The sequence below is a fragment of the Carex rostrata genome, chromosome 10 (assembly GCF_964058835.1).
Source record: "Carex rostrata chromosome 10, lpCarRost1.2, whole genome shotgun sequence".
Classification (NCBI taxonomy): domain Eukaryota; kingdom Viridiplantae; phylum Streptophyta; class Magnoliopsida; order Poales; family Cyperaceae; genus Carex; species Carex rostrata.
This window is the reverse complement of record NC_135927.1, coordinates 11478635-11497006: the sequence shown is the minus strand read 5'-3', so window position 1 is coordinate 11497006 and position 18372 is coordinate 11478635. Positions and strand designations below refer to the sequence as shown.

Genomic DNA, 18372 nt, shown 5'->3' with positions numbered 1-18372 from the left:
AACTCGGGAAACTAAAAAAATAAAACATTTTAAGTAAACTAGTACCTAAATGGACCCAAAAAAAGACAATAACAGTTACCAGTAGATGGCGAAGAATTCTCAATTCTCAGGTCGAGGCTCATCATTATCCTCCGGAGAAGCTGACGTGGCGGAATCAGGAGCGTCCACGTCATCGTCGGAGTCGGTGTGGGGGTCGGATCTGGCGATGGCGCTGCGGAGGCGAGAGAGGAAGGAGCCAAACGCCGTCTCCACTGTCATCAACGCCAGCACCAAGCCCCCGGTCACCACTAACGCCGTCTTTAGCGCGTTACCCTCTCGCTGCTCTCTCCCTCCTCTCGCCATCTCTCCTTCTCTCTCAGTTGCGATTTTTGGCGAGTTTTTTAAAAATAACCATTTCAATAATTATTTAATTAAAAATAACCAAGGTTTATCAAAAAATTTAATTTTACCCAAACCGCATATATAATATATGCCGCCCGGATTTATATGCGGTCCGGTTTTTCTTTTTCTTTTTTTTTCGAATTTTTGTTTTTTTCAAATGGCCGAGACAATTTTTGAATGATGATATTTCACGATCTGTTTGGTGATTTTATATGAAACTTTACAGTCTTGTTCTACAATATCAAGACTACATGTCGGTCAATTTTCATGATTTTTGAAGATGTTTTGTTATGTTAACCAGAGGTGCAAAGTTGGACTCAGAAGCACTCCTTTAGCAGTTCGGATAATTTTTGGGAGATAATATCTCACAATCTGTTTAGAGATTTTGTATGAAACTTCACAGTCTTGTTCTACGATGTCAAGACTACATGTCAGTCAATTTCATGATTTTTGAAGATGTTTTGCTATGTTAACCAGAGGTGCAAAATTGGACTCAGAAGCACTCCTTCAGCAGTTCAGACAATTTTTGGGAGATGATATCTCACGATCTATTTGGAGATTTTGTATGAAACTTCACAGTCTTGTTCTACGATATCAAGACTACATGTCGGTCAATTTTCATTATTTTTGAAGATGTTTTGCTATGTTAACCAGAGGTGCAAAGTTGGACTCAGAAGCTCTAACTTAACAATTCATACAAATAAAATTCATACAAACCTCGAACTTAACGATTCAAACTAGTCTAAATTCCAAACAAACTGACATCGTAGAACAAGACTGTGAAGTTTCATACAAAATGTCCAAACAGATCGTGAGATATCATCACTCAAAAATTACCTCGGCCATTTAAAAAAAAAAAAAAAAAAAACAGACCGCGTATAATATATGCGGTTTGGAATTTTAAATCCGGGCTGCATATATTACATGTTGTTTGGGTAAAATTAAAAATTTTGAAAAATCTTAGTTATTTTTAATTGAATAATTATTGAAATGGTTATTTTAAAAAAAAAACTCGGCGATTTTAGTGTATCATTCGAAAAGAAAGAGATGACATTAACCATGGATACCATAGTAAGCCCAAAGAGGCCTATATTTGCTGGAAACCATAGTAAGTCCAATAAATATTAGGCCTAGTGATTATATTTGGGCCTGTATAACGGGCTTATGGTAGTTCATAATCCTTGCTAGGGAAAAATGTCACGTTTGTCATTCATTTTTTTGGTTGCACATGTCGTTAGTTCACATCTGGTTAACTTTTTCTCATGCATTGTTCTTTATTTAATCATACTTCTAATAAGAAAATTCCTTTTAAGCTGAACTTTACACAAGTAATAATTTAGAGGTCACATGGATTGTGGACCCACTAATTAGCTGGTCACAGCGAGTTGACAACTCCTCACTACTGTGTCTTTTTTGCCCATGTGGTTTTGTTATTTTTCTGTATGAATTATGATGTTTGTTTGATTGAGAGAAAAACAAGGAAACAGAGAACAATAATCTGTTATAAGTTGAATCAATTGTTCTATTTGTTTCTTTTAACTTTTATAATATGTTTAGAATTGCGAAGCACATAATGTAGGGACGTTAGTTTGAAGTTTAAACTATAGAACAAATCTGGACCGTCCAATTACCCATTGTGTAAAACCACAAAAAATCCTATTAAAAAAAAGTAAAAAAAACTAAAATAACATGAGGTTCATTTGGCTCCCGCAAAAAGTGGTTTGCCACCAAATCTGATACAATTAGTCAATATTGATATCCCAAATTCCCAACAGTTGAAATAATATATTGCCTAATACCTGTCGGTCATATTTTTTTTTTGGCATTCTTTAATTTATCACATAAATCATCACTAAATAGCAACTAGCAAGCAAATTAATTTTCTAACAATGATAAACTGAGTACAAAATAAAAAAGAGCATGAAATCAGAGAGGAGGGAGATGAACAGAAAATTAACAGTAGAACCGAGCCATGGATACTTGAACATTATTCATTATTGCATCTATAGATAACTTTTCAAGATCTCAAATTACACACTACTTATCTTCCCTATAGATCAAAGTATCAAACCCATGCAAAAAAAAAAAAAAAATTTAAATCTACAATTTTTCTACTAATACAAAGAATAATTCTTTACATACGCATTTTACTTGGCGAACAAAAGGAACGAACCATGCACTAATCACACAAAATAAGAAAAAAAACACGTGAAAAACAAATAATAAATTAATTAAATGGGATTTTAATTCCAACATCCAACATTCACCCTGTTTCCCTTTCCCTGAATCTCAAATGCTATAGAACTCCAAATTTGACATTAAACATCTCATTTTCCAGCATATCCCATTATATTGCTATTAAACGAGTCTGATCTAACCTTCTGGCTCACCGGGAGAGTACCAGATCCCATCACAAGCCTCCTAAACCCGGATTGAACTCGATACAGCACGTGCCTCAAGCTCCCTTTGTTATGTGTCCCCAAAACAGCCACCTCCTCTTCGTTCAGTTCCAGATCCGACATGATAGGAGGCTTTGTCGACAAGATCCAACCAATGCCCCAACTCCACCATTGCAAGAGGGGATTAATGGAAAAGGAGTTGAACGAAGGCACAGATCTGGATCTGGCGAAGGAAGAAGTGGAGAGCGGCTGGATCTTGTCTGAGAAGGAGGAGAGGCGTTTGCGGAGCCCCATCAAGTGGTCTGAGGTGGTAGATCCAACGGTGGTGATGGTGGCGGAAGGAGAGCGGAGAGGGACATGGAAGGTGGGTAGGTCGTCCTTGAGTGGTCTTGTGGGGAAGAAGTTCCGCTTTTGGATTGTTTCTATAATTGTCGCCATTAGAGAGAGAAAGGGGGAAGGAGGGAGGTGCTTGTTTCTTTCGAACTTTTTCCCCTCTTTGTATGAGAGGAAGAAGAAGATCTAGGATGAAAGAGGAGCAATGAAATGGAACAACGGTGGAAGGCGCGAAAAGAACAAAAGGAAGAGAGATGACGTGTTGTGATGTCAATGTGTCATCATTCTATCGGGAGTTTTATATAGGAAACCCTATAAAAGTATATAATTTAATAACAATTCATAGTGATATAGATTCGAGTTTCACTTTTGATGCAGCACTGTTACACTGACATAACACGGTATGTTTTATTTTATTTTTAAATCAGGTTGTAATATTTTCATATATTTCGTTTATTTTTGTAAACATGTATAACAAATAACATAATTTACTTTAAATAATAAAAATGTAAGCCTTTTATTCGTTTAACTAATATAAAATAAGTAAAAATACAAATATGTTTAATGTTTTTATTATCTTTTATTTATATATGTATAAAATAGTCAAAGTTAAATAATTTACACAAACACATAATGTTCAAGGTGTATGAACACATTTTATCTCTTACCACCTTCAAGAGTCAAATTATTTTAAGAAAATTAATATATATTTCTTATACATTTCACTTGGGTATTGATATGTGTACTAAATACAAATACAGTTTACCAACATAATGTTGTATTTAAACTCGGCCTTTGATATTTGAACACAAAACTAGTAATTTCTTCATTAATGTTCAAATATAACATTTGCAAGGTCATATGTTGATAATTCGCTTCTCCGAATCTTCCAACAGCCTGGAATAATTCGGTGCATGACATCGACAAGGCGCCGGCTGTCAGACCGGCTCTTTATGGAATTAGAACTCTTCTTCAAAGTCACGGTGCAGCTGAAAACACGTTCTGATCGAAACCTCTGACTAATTGACCCACAGTTCAGTGAGACAGAGTTGTCGGTAGGATTCCGGCATTAAATATGCTCCACGTTTATTTCGCACTAAAGGATGCATTATAGAACATCGTGGGGATTTTTCTCTTCTCCACCTGAGATTCTCGATTTTCTGTTACGATATGAGAGCACTTATTAATGAGTCGGGTCATCTCCATTTCCCAAGATCTATCTGCTCGGAAGCGGAGCTAAAAAATCTAGATCAAAAGATCAATTAAGAAGATTAAAAAATAATAATAGAGGTATAAATTATAAAATGATAAATTTAAGATAAAATTGAAAAATTTTCAATTTATAGAAAAATATAATTAAGAAAATTACAAATTGACAATTACCTTTGGTCTTCGCTCTTGTATTTGTGAGTTCTACATTACACCCATAGTACTTTTTTAGTATATTTCCAAATTTATTGAATTATGAAAATATATGCTATTTATTTAATATATTAATTTATCTTAGAAAAAATATCAATATTTGTATATATTATTTGCATTATAAAAGAGAATTATTTCGGAAATATTTTCATATCAACACCGAATTATTTTAAATTACGAACTAGTCTTGTCAGAAAAAATTTGATCCTGTTTATCTGTGACTGACTCGCTACATTACAGAGGTGTGGCTATTCTTACACGGAGCCGATGAATCTTATACCTGGACCAAATAGCTTCCACCTGGAATTAAAGTATTGGAAGGGATCTTCTTATCATAATTCACAAGCTCTATATTTTGATGACCTGTCTCTGCATTCAGACAGTGAAGAAACTTCCTCGTTCTGTTTAAAAATTTATTCATGCCATCATCTGGTAACATGGGAGGTCAGGACAGGACTAAGGAGGAATCAACGCTTCTAATTGTTTTCTTTTTCTTTTGAAAATTTTAAAAGTCACTGTCAGAATCAGAACAAGAAATTCCAGTCAAGACAGAATGGAGCTATGGAAGTGTACAACCACCTTGGTTTATTAATTACACGTGCCAACTAATCTACTAGCTCGGTACAATTGATACCATGTGCAATTATTGCTCTGCAGTTAGCGGTCGTAAGTTTCAATATTTTGTCAAGATGTTATCAACTGCTCACCTATTAGGCCTGTTCGGCTGCAGTAAAAATCAGTTCAAAAATTTTACAATTTCATTCTCATTTCTTCTCTTCTTCGTCTGCTGAATAGAGCCTTAGGTCATGTTTGGTTGTGGAGTAAAGTTAAACCGGATTAAATTTCTTACTTCAAGCTAAACCGGAATAAGTTAATTATGTTTGATGGAGTAAATTAAACCACCTCTTTAGGTGGTGTAAGTTACTCCGATTTAGCTTAAATTTTACTCCATCTTAAACCGCCTATGTTACTCCTCGTTTAACTCCTTAAACGTAGAGTAAGGAGTTTACTCCACCTCTTACTCCACAACTAAACATGGCCTTAAGCAACTTCGAAGATTAAGAAAATGATTGAATGTATGCACCTTGGTGAAAAGTATATTTCCACGTGATACATATTTTCTGTTGGGCCATCATGAGCCTGGTAACATTCAAAGGAACAGTCAATTGCATGAATAGTATTTTTCTAGAAACAAAGTGAAGCTTAAACATGATAAATCTAGAAGAAATTTCAGCATTCCACCTTCAAAGTACTTGTGCTGGGACGCAAAATTTTACTTTACTTATTTATTATTATTATTATTTTTTTAGCATATTTTTTTCCGGACGTCAGTAATTGCGGCACAATCTTGGTACTGCATGGATCAGCTGTTGCAAGAACTGCATTTGGAGTAAACAAGGATGATACAATCAGGTTTTTACAATTTTTCACATGCATTTTGGCCAATAAGAGGGCTAACATTTTATTAAACAATTGTGCAATGGCTAGGCTTATGCCTACTTTTTTCTTTTCTTTACAGTTCTGAAGATTATTAACTGAAATGACAGAACTGTACCATTTTAGCTAATAGTAAAATCAATATCAAACCAATGACAAGTGTCTCCTCGCCATAAGAAAAACAAAATGAAAAAAAAAAAAAAAACCCCTCTCATGAAACAAATGCATTCCTAGATCTCTTAAGCAAAAGCCTAAGAGAGGGGAACCCAATCATAACCGTTTGCCAGAACCACCCACTGGCATTTGCCGGATCCACCTTTCTTGCAAGAAACCACGCATATGCGCCTTCCCCCAAATGCAACCCCACTGCCACTACAAACAGAATCTTCAATGCCAGCACCGACCGAAAAATGAATAGGCCGAGCGCTAGGAGAGGCTTTATGGGCCCCACAGGAGGTAAAAATGCCACCGCAAAGGTAGCGAGCATGCCAAGAATTATGGCAATCCACACAAAAATGTTAGGCCCATCTAGTTCTCTCATCTTCCGGTCTCGCCAGTATGAGATTGTCACGGCTAGGCCGTCTTGAGGAGAGACTAGAGGCGTGTAGCCTAGTTCTTTTCTTGCTTTCTGGATTGAGAAATGGTGTGTGATGCCAACCTGTTCGAAGATTAAATATGTAATATACTCACGACTGTTTTATTTTTCAAATATTAGTCAAGGTGTACCCGCCCATGATACTGACAAGCCGGCTTTGAACAGGTATTATATCATGGCTTTGACTGGTGTTTCAGATTTAGCCCACCAAATGAAAGAAAAATTGAAAACCGAATTAATTGAATGATATTAGTTCTTAGGAAACATGCAAGTTAACAGGCATGTCTCTGTGCATTTTTGCAAATCAAAAGGGGCAGGAATCGGCAAACATCAATAAAATTGCAATCTTTCTACAGCTCTGCAATGAGAGAATCTTACTGTCTTCAGAACAAAAAGAAAGAAAAAACAATGAACAGTATGCAATTTACTTAACTGACCTTGTACACTTCGGCTGGAAGAAGCAGAGGCTGAGGGACACATCGTAGATGAAGAAATGGTGACAAAACGGTGGTGTATATGAACAAGAAAATACGTGAAATAAAAAGCAAAAGAGGGACCCCCAATGTTATTTTGGGAACGTGATACTCCAAACTTTCAAGCAGAGGATGAATAAGAAATTCAAATGTATTAACAGGCAGACCTGCAAAAAAAAAAAAAAAAAAAAAGATGCATCTCATAAATAAAGCAAGCACACAAAACTTTTTGCCAAAATACGATTAAGGTTTGTTATGCATTGTGTACCACAATGTCACAAACCATCTCAATTGACTAAACTTTCATGGCATAAAACTCAGCAGAACCCAAAATTGTCTGACCTAAATCGAATCTGACATATAAAAATCTAAAACCCAATCCGAACTAACCCCAACTAGACCTGAAAATAATGCAATACAATCAGCATGGTTTGTAATAAGCAGTAAACTTACACTATTTGAATCACGGTTGACCTAAAAACTACTCCAATTTTCCTAATTTTCATGCATTTTACTTAGTTTTCCTTTCAAGATAGGGTTACTACCTTATTTTTTTTCCTAATTGCGAGCAGGACATGAATAATCTCGCTCAAATCAACCTTTGGGAGGTTAAGAAGATCTTAGAGATGAAGAACAATGCATGAAAACTCTTATTTGTTTTCTGTTGTTCAAAACCCTAAATACGATACTGATACGCTTGGTGCTTGCGGCAATCTATTAGTATAGGGTTAGGTTAATTAGAAAACTCTCAAATACACAACAATCTGGTTTAAACACTAATAAGATCAAAACTGTCAACCTGACCTGACCCAGAATGCAACCCAATATAAAATCAGCTTTTCATGGCAGACAGTACCAACTACCAATGGCCAAGATAACCTTACCAGAAATTGACCTCGACCTGATTTGGGAGAACTCAATTTTGGTAAAAAGGGAACTCTTCTATTTTCAAGACCCCTAAAAAACACAATTTCTCAAGGGCTTTGTAAGCTAGTACTTCCCCGTTTCAAATGAATAAAAGATGAATGGAAATTATTCATATTACAAATAAAATACTAACTGCAAAAACACGTCTCCTAAATAACCGGATACCAAAAACGACTTACTCACCAAAGCATCTCTCTCACCTCAAACCTCACTTTTTTTTTGAGAGAAAGTGCCCGTAGGCATCCTCAAACCTCACTTAATACCCAAGAACATGAGACTTGAAGCAAGCAAACCACACACAAGATAACATATTATTTGAAATTGTGCATAGTATTTCAAACCAAATAATATGTAAAAGGAAGTGAAGGCAACATATCATTACCATCAGAAATGAAATATGCCTCGCCAGCAGCTATGGGCTTACCCTCCTTACCAGGCATCTCATCTGAGAGCCCGGTACCTGCCAAAATTATTGCATGCACTAGGTTTTCGACATACACCCAGTCTGTCTTGATACTTTCATCTCCAATTTTAAAGAGCAACAGGCCTACTTTAGCAAGAGAGAGTATTCTTGGAAGATGCCTCTCCTCACCTGGGCCATATATTGCCCCTGGTCGAATTGCACATGTGTAGAGGCATGACTCAGTTTCACTCCTACAAAGGATTTTTTTTCCAAAAGAAAAGAAAATAAATCACGGAACAGTATTATGAAAGAATAACAAATTCCAAAAGAAAATAAAATACATCACATAACAGTTTCACTCCTACCATGACAAATGCTAAAAGGTGAAAATAGATAAGACAAATGAAACTTTTACTTGGATGGCCGGCCATTGTTCTTCAGTACCAACTGCTCAGCAACAGACTTGGTACGTCCATACGGGTCAACATGAGCATCAATTGGGAAGTAATCCATCGATTCATCACCATTTACAATCTTCTGACCACCAAAAACCACATTGTATGTGCTAACATAGACAAGCATCTTGACACCTGCCTCATGGCATGCATCCAATACATTGCATGTGCCTTTTATGTTAACATTTTCAACCCGCCTAGTCTGTACCATTTCCTTCCCTGACATACCAAATGAAGCCAGGTGGAACACACAGTCGACACCACTAAAGGCTCTCTCGACATTGTCCTTGCTGATCACATCACCTGTCCAGAATTGGAAATCTAGAAACAGTGAGGTCTCAATTTAGATCCCAATTTAGCTTGTTTTGTTTTGGAATATTCAAGGGGACAATTAAGAATATGAAAAGTGACAATACATTTTGTGCAAGAAAGGACCCAAATTAGAGAACTAGACTAGTAATGCAACAAATACATAAGCTAGTCATGTTATTGTACTCAAATACACAAAATCAATACAAGATTATATCTTTCTTAAATCCTATTACTGTCACCACTGTGTGTGTAATTGCTGTGAACCTAGCCATGTTCTCAGAGGCATTCGAGAAAAATGTTAATTATAAATGAACCGTGTTGATCAACTCAACTCCAGGTCAAGAAATAGAACCAACGCATACACCTTTGAAATAAGAGAAGCGAGAGAACAAAACAAGGCACGTACCATGGATGCATCTGACGCCGGCGTCGAGGAGAATTGAAGCCCACGACGAGGACCGTCGGAGGTCGAAGGACCGCACCTCGGCTGCCCCCCGGCGTACGAGCTCGAGGCACAGTGTCGCTCCAACGTAGCCCATCCCTCCTGTCACCACGAACCTCCCCCCTTCTATGCCTTTCATCTCTCTCTCTGTCTTTCTCTCTAGATGGGAAATTGGGAACTGATCTCAACTGAAGGTGATGCTGCCTTGGCAAGTGTTGGAGGTTATTTCTCTCCGTCTGACATCAGTTAGAACTTAGAACTGAGGGATTTATATCACGTAACTCAAATTATAAGTTTAGATAGGATCTAAACTCAAAATTTGATTTACTTTAGAGGATTCCGACTTTATTCGATTTCCATTTACTGGATTCGGCTCCTCACGGGTAGTACGAATATCAGTGACCGTCCTGGCGGGTATCAGATGGACGTGCATTCTGATCGTACGATAGGATCTAAACTCAAAATTTGATTTACTTTAGAGGATTTCGACTACATTCGATTTTTATTTACTGGATTCGGGAAATAAATCTGCTGCGATCCTACAGGATCGCAGGGTTCCTGCGATTCTAATCTCAGCCGTTTATATTTTTTGAGATTCGTGCATAAAAACTATCTCTTTTTAAGATTCTCACACTTTAATAAATGAAGGGTTGAAATTGGAATCGCAGCAGATTCCCACCCCTGGATTCGGCTCCTCACGGGTAGTACGAATATCATTGACCGTCCTGGCGGGTATCAGATACGGACTGTATATTAGATCGAACGGTTCCAATCCAGCTTAACGGGTCGGGGCATAGCTGCAGGTACAGAAACGGGGTTTACTAGACAATCCGATAAAAATTGAAAGGTCAAGATTGTTTGTGATGATACAACGAGATCCGAACAATTTATGAGGAGACCAGCTCCCACATTTTTCGCGTGAGCCGATTATTTGATTGTGATCAGTAATTTAGGGGTGTTCATTTCAATTTAGGGTATTCATTGGTTCGGTTCGAACTAAGCAAACCATAGTTTTATTTCAGTTTCAAAAACATAACCGAACCAAATCGTTTTAACCGGTCAATCAAACTGAACCGAACCATAGTTTTATTTCGATTTGTTCAGTTAGTTTAGTTCAAACGAAGTAGATATATATATATACATACATATTTTTCTAAATAATTGGCTTATTGTTTTTTAAGAAATTGACCTTAGTACATACCATATATTACAGAACCGAATAAAAATATATATCAAGTTAACTAGCATAACAAAAATGTTGCATAGCCAACATATCTTATCTAATCATAATACATACCATATATTATCCAAACATAGTATAAATCAATGACCATATGTTGAAGAAATTGCCAGTACCAGCAATTAGCATAGGGGTGTCAATGGGTATGATACGGATAGAGTGGAAGCATTTTTATACCTATATCCACTAAAAATGACTTTACTCATACTTTACCCTTACATTCGACCTTACCCTACCCTATCCTTACCCGTTAAAATTATCGGATAACGAAACGGTAGCGGGTAAATAATGAATAATACTATTATAATAATTAGTTTTATTATATTTTACAAATAGAACATCAAAACTCATTTATTTCTCACATATGCAATAATATTACTAATAAAAAATAAAAATAAATGTGCAATCAATTTCAACTAAATTGTATTTTTTTTTTATAAAATAAGAGAATTCAAAAACAAAAATATATATTCCAACAAATTTTATTATTTTAATTAAAGAACAAGATAAACAAATAAAAATAATAAATTTAATATTTTTCTTACAACAAAAAGAATATACTAAATAACAAAAGTACTCACTAATTATTGCTCAAACATCATCATATTATTATATTTTATATAATTACCCTATAGGGTAATGGGTACGAAATAACATTTACCCGTACCCTTACCCATTTAGCTAACGAAAAAAAATCATTACCCATATCCATACCTAATAAGCTAACGAACAAAAAAATCTTACTCATATCCGCTTTATCGAATACGGTACAGGTCAGGTAAACGGCTAAAAGGGTATCAAAGCAATATTTTCTAAAGCAATTGACTTATTACTAATGCCTTAAACCATGCCAATGAGTCATTCTGATCAGATACGAACTTGAACAAGCTATTCATTGTACCTTGTACCAGCATGGTACCAAAAACCCTAAAAAGGTTATATGCACGAAGCATTTCATCAACATACAATTGAAAAGAACAAGTGAATTAAAAACTAAAAATCTGTGAGTAATTAAATATAAGAAGAAATCAATATTTTCAAGTTTTTTACGTAAATCCTCCTCTTTTTTCTGGGCTTGAGACCGGCTATGTCCAATATGACATATGCAGAGTTAAAAACTTGGTTAGTATTCATCATATGTACAATTTTATAAATAATAAATTACAAAGTAAAGGAAAAGTGTATACACCTGTGAGTGAGATGTGGAGCATATCATGCTTCATTATATCATACCTAATTGTTGGTGAAGCATAATCAGATCACATCATAATCAAATCACACCATAGTCTAACTTCATATCACACCTAGCTAATTTGAGTTTTAGCACAGAAATATAGATTACTACAAACCAAAAGCAAGTCTAAACTTCATATCACACCTTGCTAATTTCAGTTTTAGCACAAAAATATAGACTTACAAACCAAAAGCAAGTCTAAATTCAGAAAATTCTAATTATTAGTTGGAGCTGCTACATTCTCCAATCCAATTTTGGAAAATTCTGAAAACACAAATACAGAAAAAGAATTAGTATATATGAGAGTATCTCTAAATTGATTAGTAAATAGATGATTTTAATTACCTTCTTCAAGCTGATCAAGCATCTCTAAATTTTCTTCAACACCAACTGGAAATGTTGAACGAAGCCAATCTTGAGTACATATGAGAGCTTGTGCAATTTTTGGAGTCAACGAACTCCTAAATGCATCAAGTATGCGACCACTTGTACTAAAAGTTGACTCAGAAGCCACTGTTGAAACTGGAAGAGCAAGAACATCACGTGCCATGTGTGACAAGATAGGAAATCTTGGAGCATTTAGCTTCCACCATCTCAAAAGATCAAAATCTGATACATCATTTTCTAGATTATCTTTAAGATATTTCTCCAACTCACTCTTGCTCTCTCCGGCATTTGTTTCATATTTGTGCTTCTTAAACCTCAAATTCACCACTTGTGTTTGTGCATCCTCTTTACCGAGATTCAGTTCTGTTGTAATGTTATTATTGCTTCCATTGTTATTTAATGGTGAGCCATATAACCTATTATACTCATCAAACAACATCTCTAAGTCATCTTTGGCTTTCTTTATCATTTTCTCACTTTTATCTTTGCCATATAATTCCTCGATAGCAAATACCGTGTATTTTAATTTGTGTCGAGAATCAAGAATATCCGCAACATAGATCAAAGAATTAGCTTTCTCAATATTACCCCAATACTTGTTGTATTTTTCAACCATTCTTTCAGCCATTGCCATTAATTCCATATCATTACTCCCTCTCAAACTTTGTAACAAGCACTCAACATTAGTAATTTCACAAAAGAAAACATTGGCACTCACATCAAATGATCTAGAAACTTAATTAGTTAAAATATAAAAAATGTTTTAGAAAAACTGGTATTTTTTCAGCATTTTTTCAATCTGATTCGGTAGGTATACCTCTTCCATTTTGCCCTATCTTCTCACCCTCATTAGCAAAATCACAAATAAAATTAGGATCTTGCTTCGCATAAGTTTCAAATACTTGATGAAACTTTAGAGCTACATCCAACATTAGATATGTAGAGTTCTATCTAGTGGGAACATCTAAACATAACAATGCCTTACTATCAATCTTTTCCATTATCACACATTCTTTGAATTTATGTAACTATTTTGGAGACTGTTTCACATATTTTACAACAGTTCGAATTTCAGCAACCGAATCAAACATTTCTTTCAAACATTTTGAACCACCAAATTAATGATATGAGCAATACACCTTATGTGTAGGTGCTTCCCATTTAAGACACCGGTACACCAATTGGTGATTTTTTTTAAATAATCAATTGCAAGATCATTTGAACTTGCATTATCAACGGTAACGGTAAAAACCTTATCAATTCTCCACTCAAATAAGCACTTCTCTACAGACATTCTAATTTCTTTACCACTATGACCCAAAACGGGACAAATTCAAAAAAAATTTATTCAGTTTCCAATCACTATCGATAAAGTGAGCCGTGAGACACATGTCGTTTATTTTTTGCAAAGAGGTTCATGTATCTAAGGTAAGACACTCTTTGATGGTTCAATCTGAAGTAGGTTTTCAATTTGGTTCCCTCATTTATGTAAACATCAATACAGTCCCTAGTAATGGTGGATCGGCTCGGTGTGCGAAATCTAGGGCAAGCTGTTGACACAAATTTTTTAAACCCCTCTCCTTCAACAAAGGAGAAAGGAAGTTAATCTAAGATGATCATACAAGAAATCCATTTTCTGATAACATATGTATCAAACCTCCAACTACTTATTGTACCTGTATTTTCACCAACCCCTTGATCAAATGATATAAGTACTTGTTTTTTTTTTCTTCTTTTCCCTTACATGTTTTCATGTGAGCTTTCAAATTTGTTGTACCATTTCTATTTGTATCAGCACAGAATTTTTTTCCACAAAAATTACATCTAGCCTTTTCATTACCCTTTTTATCCTTAAACTTGGTGAATTATGTCCATACCTGAGACCTTGGTTCTATCAATTTCCTCTTCCTTTTGCATTTAGAACTCTCAATTTCGACAGCTTGAGTCCCTTGTTCAGCTTGAGTTCCTTGTTCAGACATCTATCAAAAAAACAAACAATATATGAGAAGCAATATTGAAGATAAATAAAAGAGAAAAATCATACACTAACCAACAAATCATACACTAACTTAAAATCATATACCGACAAAGTTCACAAAGCATACACTACCTTAAAAAATTCAAGCATACACTGACCACTGACTAGCAAATTAAGTCAATTCAATTTAAGATTCAAGCACAAACTGACTATGTGATGAATATGTTTAAATGAAGTCACAAATAACCAAGTCAGAAAAAGTCACAAATATTCAAGCATAAACTGACTATATAAATGATCAAGCATAAACTAACTATGTAATTGAGCATAAACCAAGTCGCAAATAATCAAGCATAAACTGACTATGTAAATTAATATATTCAAGTCACAAATACTCTATCAGAAAAAGTCACAAATATTCAAGTCACTACAACTCTGTCAGAAAAAAGAAAGTCACAAATACATAGCTCCTAATTAATTGATAAAACCTATCTTTTTTATTTTATAAGAATAATCTCATAAGCCATAATAGAGATAAGAGACTAAAGAGTAAAGAATTTTAAATCTAATTTGAATTCTTGCTAATACTAAAAGAGCAAAGCAAAAGGAGAAAAAAACTCAAAAATTATCAGTTTCAAGTTTCTGCAATAAAACTCAGAGATTGAGAGAGAGTAAAGAGAGAGATGAAAAGTTATCTAATAAGAAAGATTAAGCAGTTGAAGAAGCGTGCGAGAGAGAAGTAAAGGACATTGCAGTGATTTGATAGGGGTCGGTGAAACCGTGAGAGAGGGGTCGGTGCTGCTGCCGCGTGTGCGACTACACCAGAGAGGACAGGGTCAAGTTTCACGTGGCGTACTGTACAAGCGTGGGAGAGGAATAGGTTGTCGAGTGTTGTGCGGCTAGTGTAGGACTGGCAAAAAAGCTCACGGCTAGTGTGCGACTCGATCGGTAATGGCTCGTTCGTTAGTGGACCGAGCCAAAATAAGCTCGCTCACCAGATACTCAGACCAGAATTGATGAGTTCGAGTGAAGCCCAACTCGGCCCGAGCTAGCTCGGCTCCTTAACGAGCTAAGCGAATATACCGTAGTAACTATACCGCCATATGTTTTTTTAATCGGATGATCAGATCCGTTCGTTCATTTTAGGTTTAGGTTTGGGCGTTTGGCCATTCTACTCTCAAATTATCAGAGCCTCACTCTCTATCTATCTCTACTCTCTAGTGCGGCACCTCCAACCCTTCTCAAATCCTCAAATCCCTCCGGCCCTCCCCCATCGCTCTCCTCCTTTCCTCCACCAAAATCCTTCAAAACCTCCAATCTCCATGACTCTGCAGGAGAGTTAGAGACCTTTTTCGTGGCTCCATCTTCACAAGTCGTAATTCCATCTTCATGACTCCATCTCTGTGCAGACCGTGCGGCACCCTTAAATATGTAAGATTCTTGCCAAATTACAATTTAAAGTTTAAAGTTTTTTTCTGAAATTTTGTTTTTGGTTATTTTTTTCTGTGATCCCTCGGACATCTGATCAGGTGCCTTAAATATGTAAGATTCTTCTCTAGTTACAAAAATTAATGACTTTAAAGTTTATAGTTATTTTCTGAAATTTTATTTTTGGTTATTTTTTCAAGTGATCCCTCGGACATCAGCTCTTGTTTGTCCCACAGCCAGGTTAGTGCATTTCTGAAACTAATGATTTTTTTATCTTTTAAGTTAGTTCTGAAATTTATACTTTAGTCTTAACCAATTGTATTCAAACTTGATAGTGTCTAATTTAGAGTTGTAATTTTTAATCTGCATTTTATGATGTAATTTAGAACTGTAATTTAGAATTAGAGCTGTAATTTAACAATAGTGTGTGAGCTTTGGACTGATATTTGTGCATTTTTTTCAGAATGTTGCAAACATTATCAGATGGTACTACACCCACCACTAGTGATCCAGCAAGGCCAGAAAGTGCAAATAGCACGGCTAGCGGACATGCATCCGCATCACAGTCCAGTACAGATGGTGTTGATGGGACTGGTGAAAAAGGTGCAAAAAGGAAAAAAAAACTTCTGAAGTGTGGGAGTTTTTCAAGATAATTAAAGTTAACGAGGTTGATAAGGCCGAGTGCCAATGTTGCAAAAAGAAGTACAAAGTATTAGAGGGTGGAACAACCTCTACAATGATCCGTCATGTGAAGGATTGTGGCAGAATTAAGAGATTTAAAGGTACATCTTCTGGTTTGTTACCTTATCATGAATCTGTACTCACATCAGTAAAAGAGGGGGAGGACACGGGCATTGTAGATTATGGGAAGTATGATCATACAAAGAGTAGGAAATTACTAGCTAAGGCCATAATTTGTCATGAGTTGCCATTCATGTTTGTCGAATACCTTCGCATGAACATATTCTTGAAGTATTGCAATCCGTTTTATCAAACAGTGACTAGAAACACTATTAAAAAGAGTATATCAAAGTGTTTGAGAATGAGAAAGGCATTATTAAAAAGGTTTTGCAAAATATTGATAGGATATCACTTACTAGTGATTGTTGGACGTCCAATCAAACCATCAGTTATATGTATATAACAACACATTACATAGATAAGGACTGGAATTTGCAAAAGCGAATAATTAGCTTTAACAAATTGGCACCGCCTCATAGTGGTGAAGTAATAGCTAATGCAATTGTTGAATCTCTAGGGAAATGGGGTATTGGGGATAAGGTAGGAACTATAACTTTAGACAATGCTACTAACAATGATAAGGCAGCCCTAATTTTGAAGTTAGATTTTGATGCACGAAATAAGTTGCATTTTAAAGGGTTCTTTTTCCATATTAGACGTTGTGCTCACATCTTAAACTTAGTTGTTCAAGATGGGCTTATTAAGATTGAGAAAGGTGTCTTTAAAATTAGAGAAGGGGTAAAATATCTTAGGAAGTCACCGGGTCGGCTTCTAAGGTTTAAGGAGAGAGCAAAGCAGTTAGGTGTATCCACCCATCGGTCTTTGTGCACCGATGTCAAAACAAGGTGGAATTCAACACACCGAATGCTTCAATCAGCCATTTATTACAAAAAAGCCTTCAGTGTCTATGCCCAACGGGATACTAATTTTAACGAGTGGCTTCTCATGAACTCTCAATGGGATGAGGTAGAAAAAGTATGTAAATTACTTGAGGTTTTTAGTGGGGTCACAAAGGTTTTTTCGGGTACATCTTATCCCACATCAAATTTGTTTTTGGCGGAGATGCTTAATGTTAAAAAGGCAATTTGTGATGCCTACCATGATGAGGATGGTTTCACACGAGGGATGAGCATGGCTATGTACGAAAAGTTCGAGAAATATTGGGGGGATGTTAATGTGCTAATGGCAGTGGCTGTCATTCTCGATCCAAGGTTGAAGACTCTCTCGATTAAGTTTTGTTATCATAAGTTGTACCCTAATATTGAGGTTGATTCGCGTATGAACAGTGTGTTGGACCAGATGCGAATTCTATATGACATCTATGCAAAGCAGCATGTGGTCTCTCAACCGGGTATATTCTTTAAAACTTTTTTTAATGCTAATTTTGCATTGTTTAGTGTTGTCTATGCTCACATATATATATTCTTGATAGGTTCCGATGCTTCAGCTGCACCAACTGTTGCTGCCATTGATGAGGATAATGATATGTGGCGCTTTGTCGAATCCACTTGGAATGAAAATCAATCAAACTCAGATCTAGAAGACTATCTAACATAGGCCATTTTTAAGCATAGAGATAAGGTACCTTTCAATATTTTAAAATGGTGGCAGGTGAATGTAGGAAGATACCCCATTTTAAGCAAACTAGCAAGAGATATTCTTTGCATTCCAATCTCAACAGGTGCATCCGAGTCGGCCTTTAGTGCTGGTGGTCGCGTTTTAGATGATTATCGAAGTTCCCTTACGAAGGATATGGTTGAGATTTTAGTTTGTGGGGGTGATTGG

At 35.9% G+C, this 18372-nt stretch overlaps 2 protein-coding genes across 4 annotated transcripts; both read right to left on the bottom strand.

Annotated features, from left to right (window-relative positions):
* Positions 1–5993: 5993 nt before the first annotated feature.
* Positions 5994–9798, bottom strand: LOC144560123 (uncharacterized). Its single transcript, XM_078309281.1, has 5 exons — positions 9544–9798; positions 8786–9128; positions 8350–8621; positions 7005–7207; positions 5994–6630 (listed from the first exon to the last, which is right to left on the bottom strand). Exons 1-5 carry the CDS (start codon positions 9716–9718, stop codon positions 6184–6186), a joined length of 1440 nt encoding a protein of 479 aa, XP_078165407.1. The 5' UTR covers positions 9719–9798; the 3' UTR covers positions 5994–6183.
* A 2258-nt stretch (positions 9799–12056) lies between these two features.
* LOC144560122 (zinc finger BED domain-containing protein RICESLEEPER 2-like) lies at positions 12057–13239 on the bottom strand. Of its 3 annotated transcripts, none has more exons than XM_078309279.1 (3): positions 12711–13239; positions 12399–12566; positions 12057–12317 (listed from the first exon to the last, which is right to left on the bottom strand). In XM_078309279.1, the coding sequence occupies exons 1-3, from the start codon at positions 13081–13083 to the stop codon at positions 12268–12270; spliced, it is 591 nt and encodes a 196-aa protein (XP_078165405.1). In that variant the 5' UTR covers positions 13084–13239; the 3' UTR covers positions 12057–12267. The 3 variants fall into 3 exon arrangements, with proteins under 3 accessions (XP_078165405.1, XP_078165404.1, XP_078165403.1); XM_078309278.1 differs by having other exon boundaries at positions 12057–12160; positions 12233–12317; positions 12399–13230; XM_078309277.1 differs by having other exon boundaries at positions 12399–13230.
* Positions 13240–18372: the final 5133 nt, after the last annotated feature.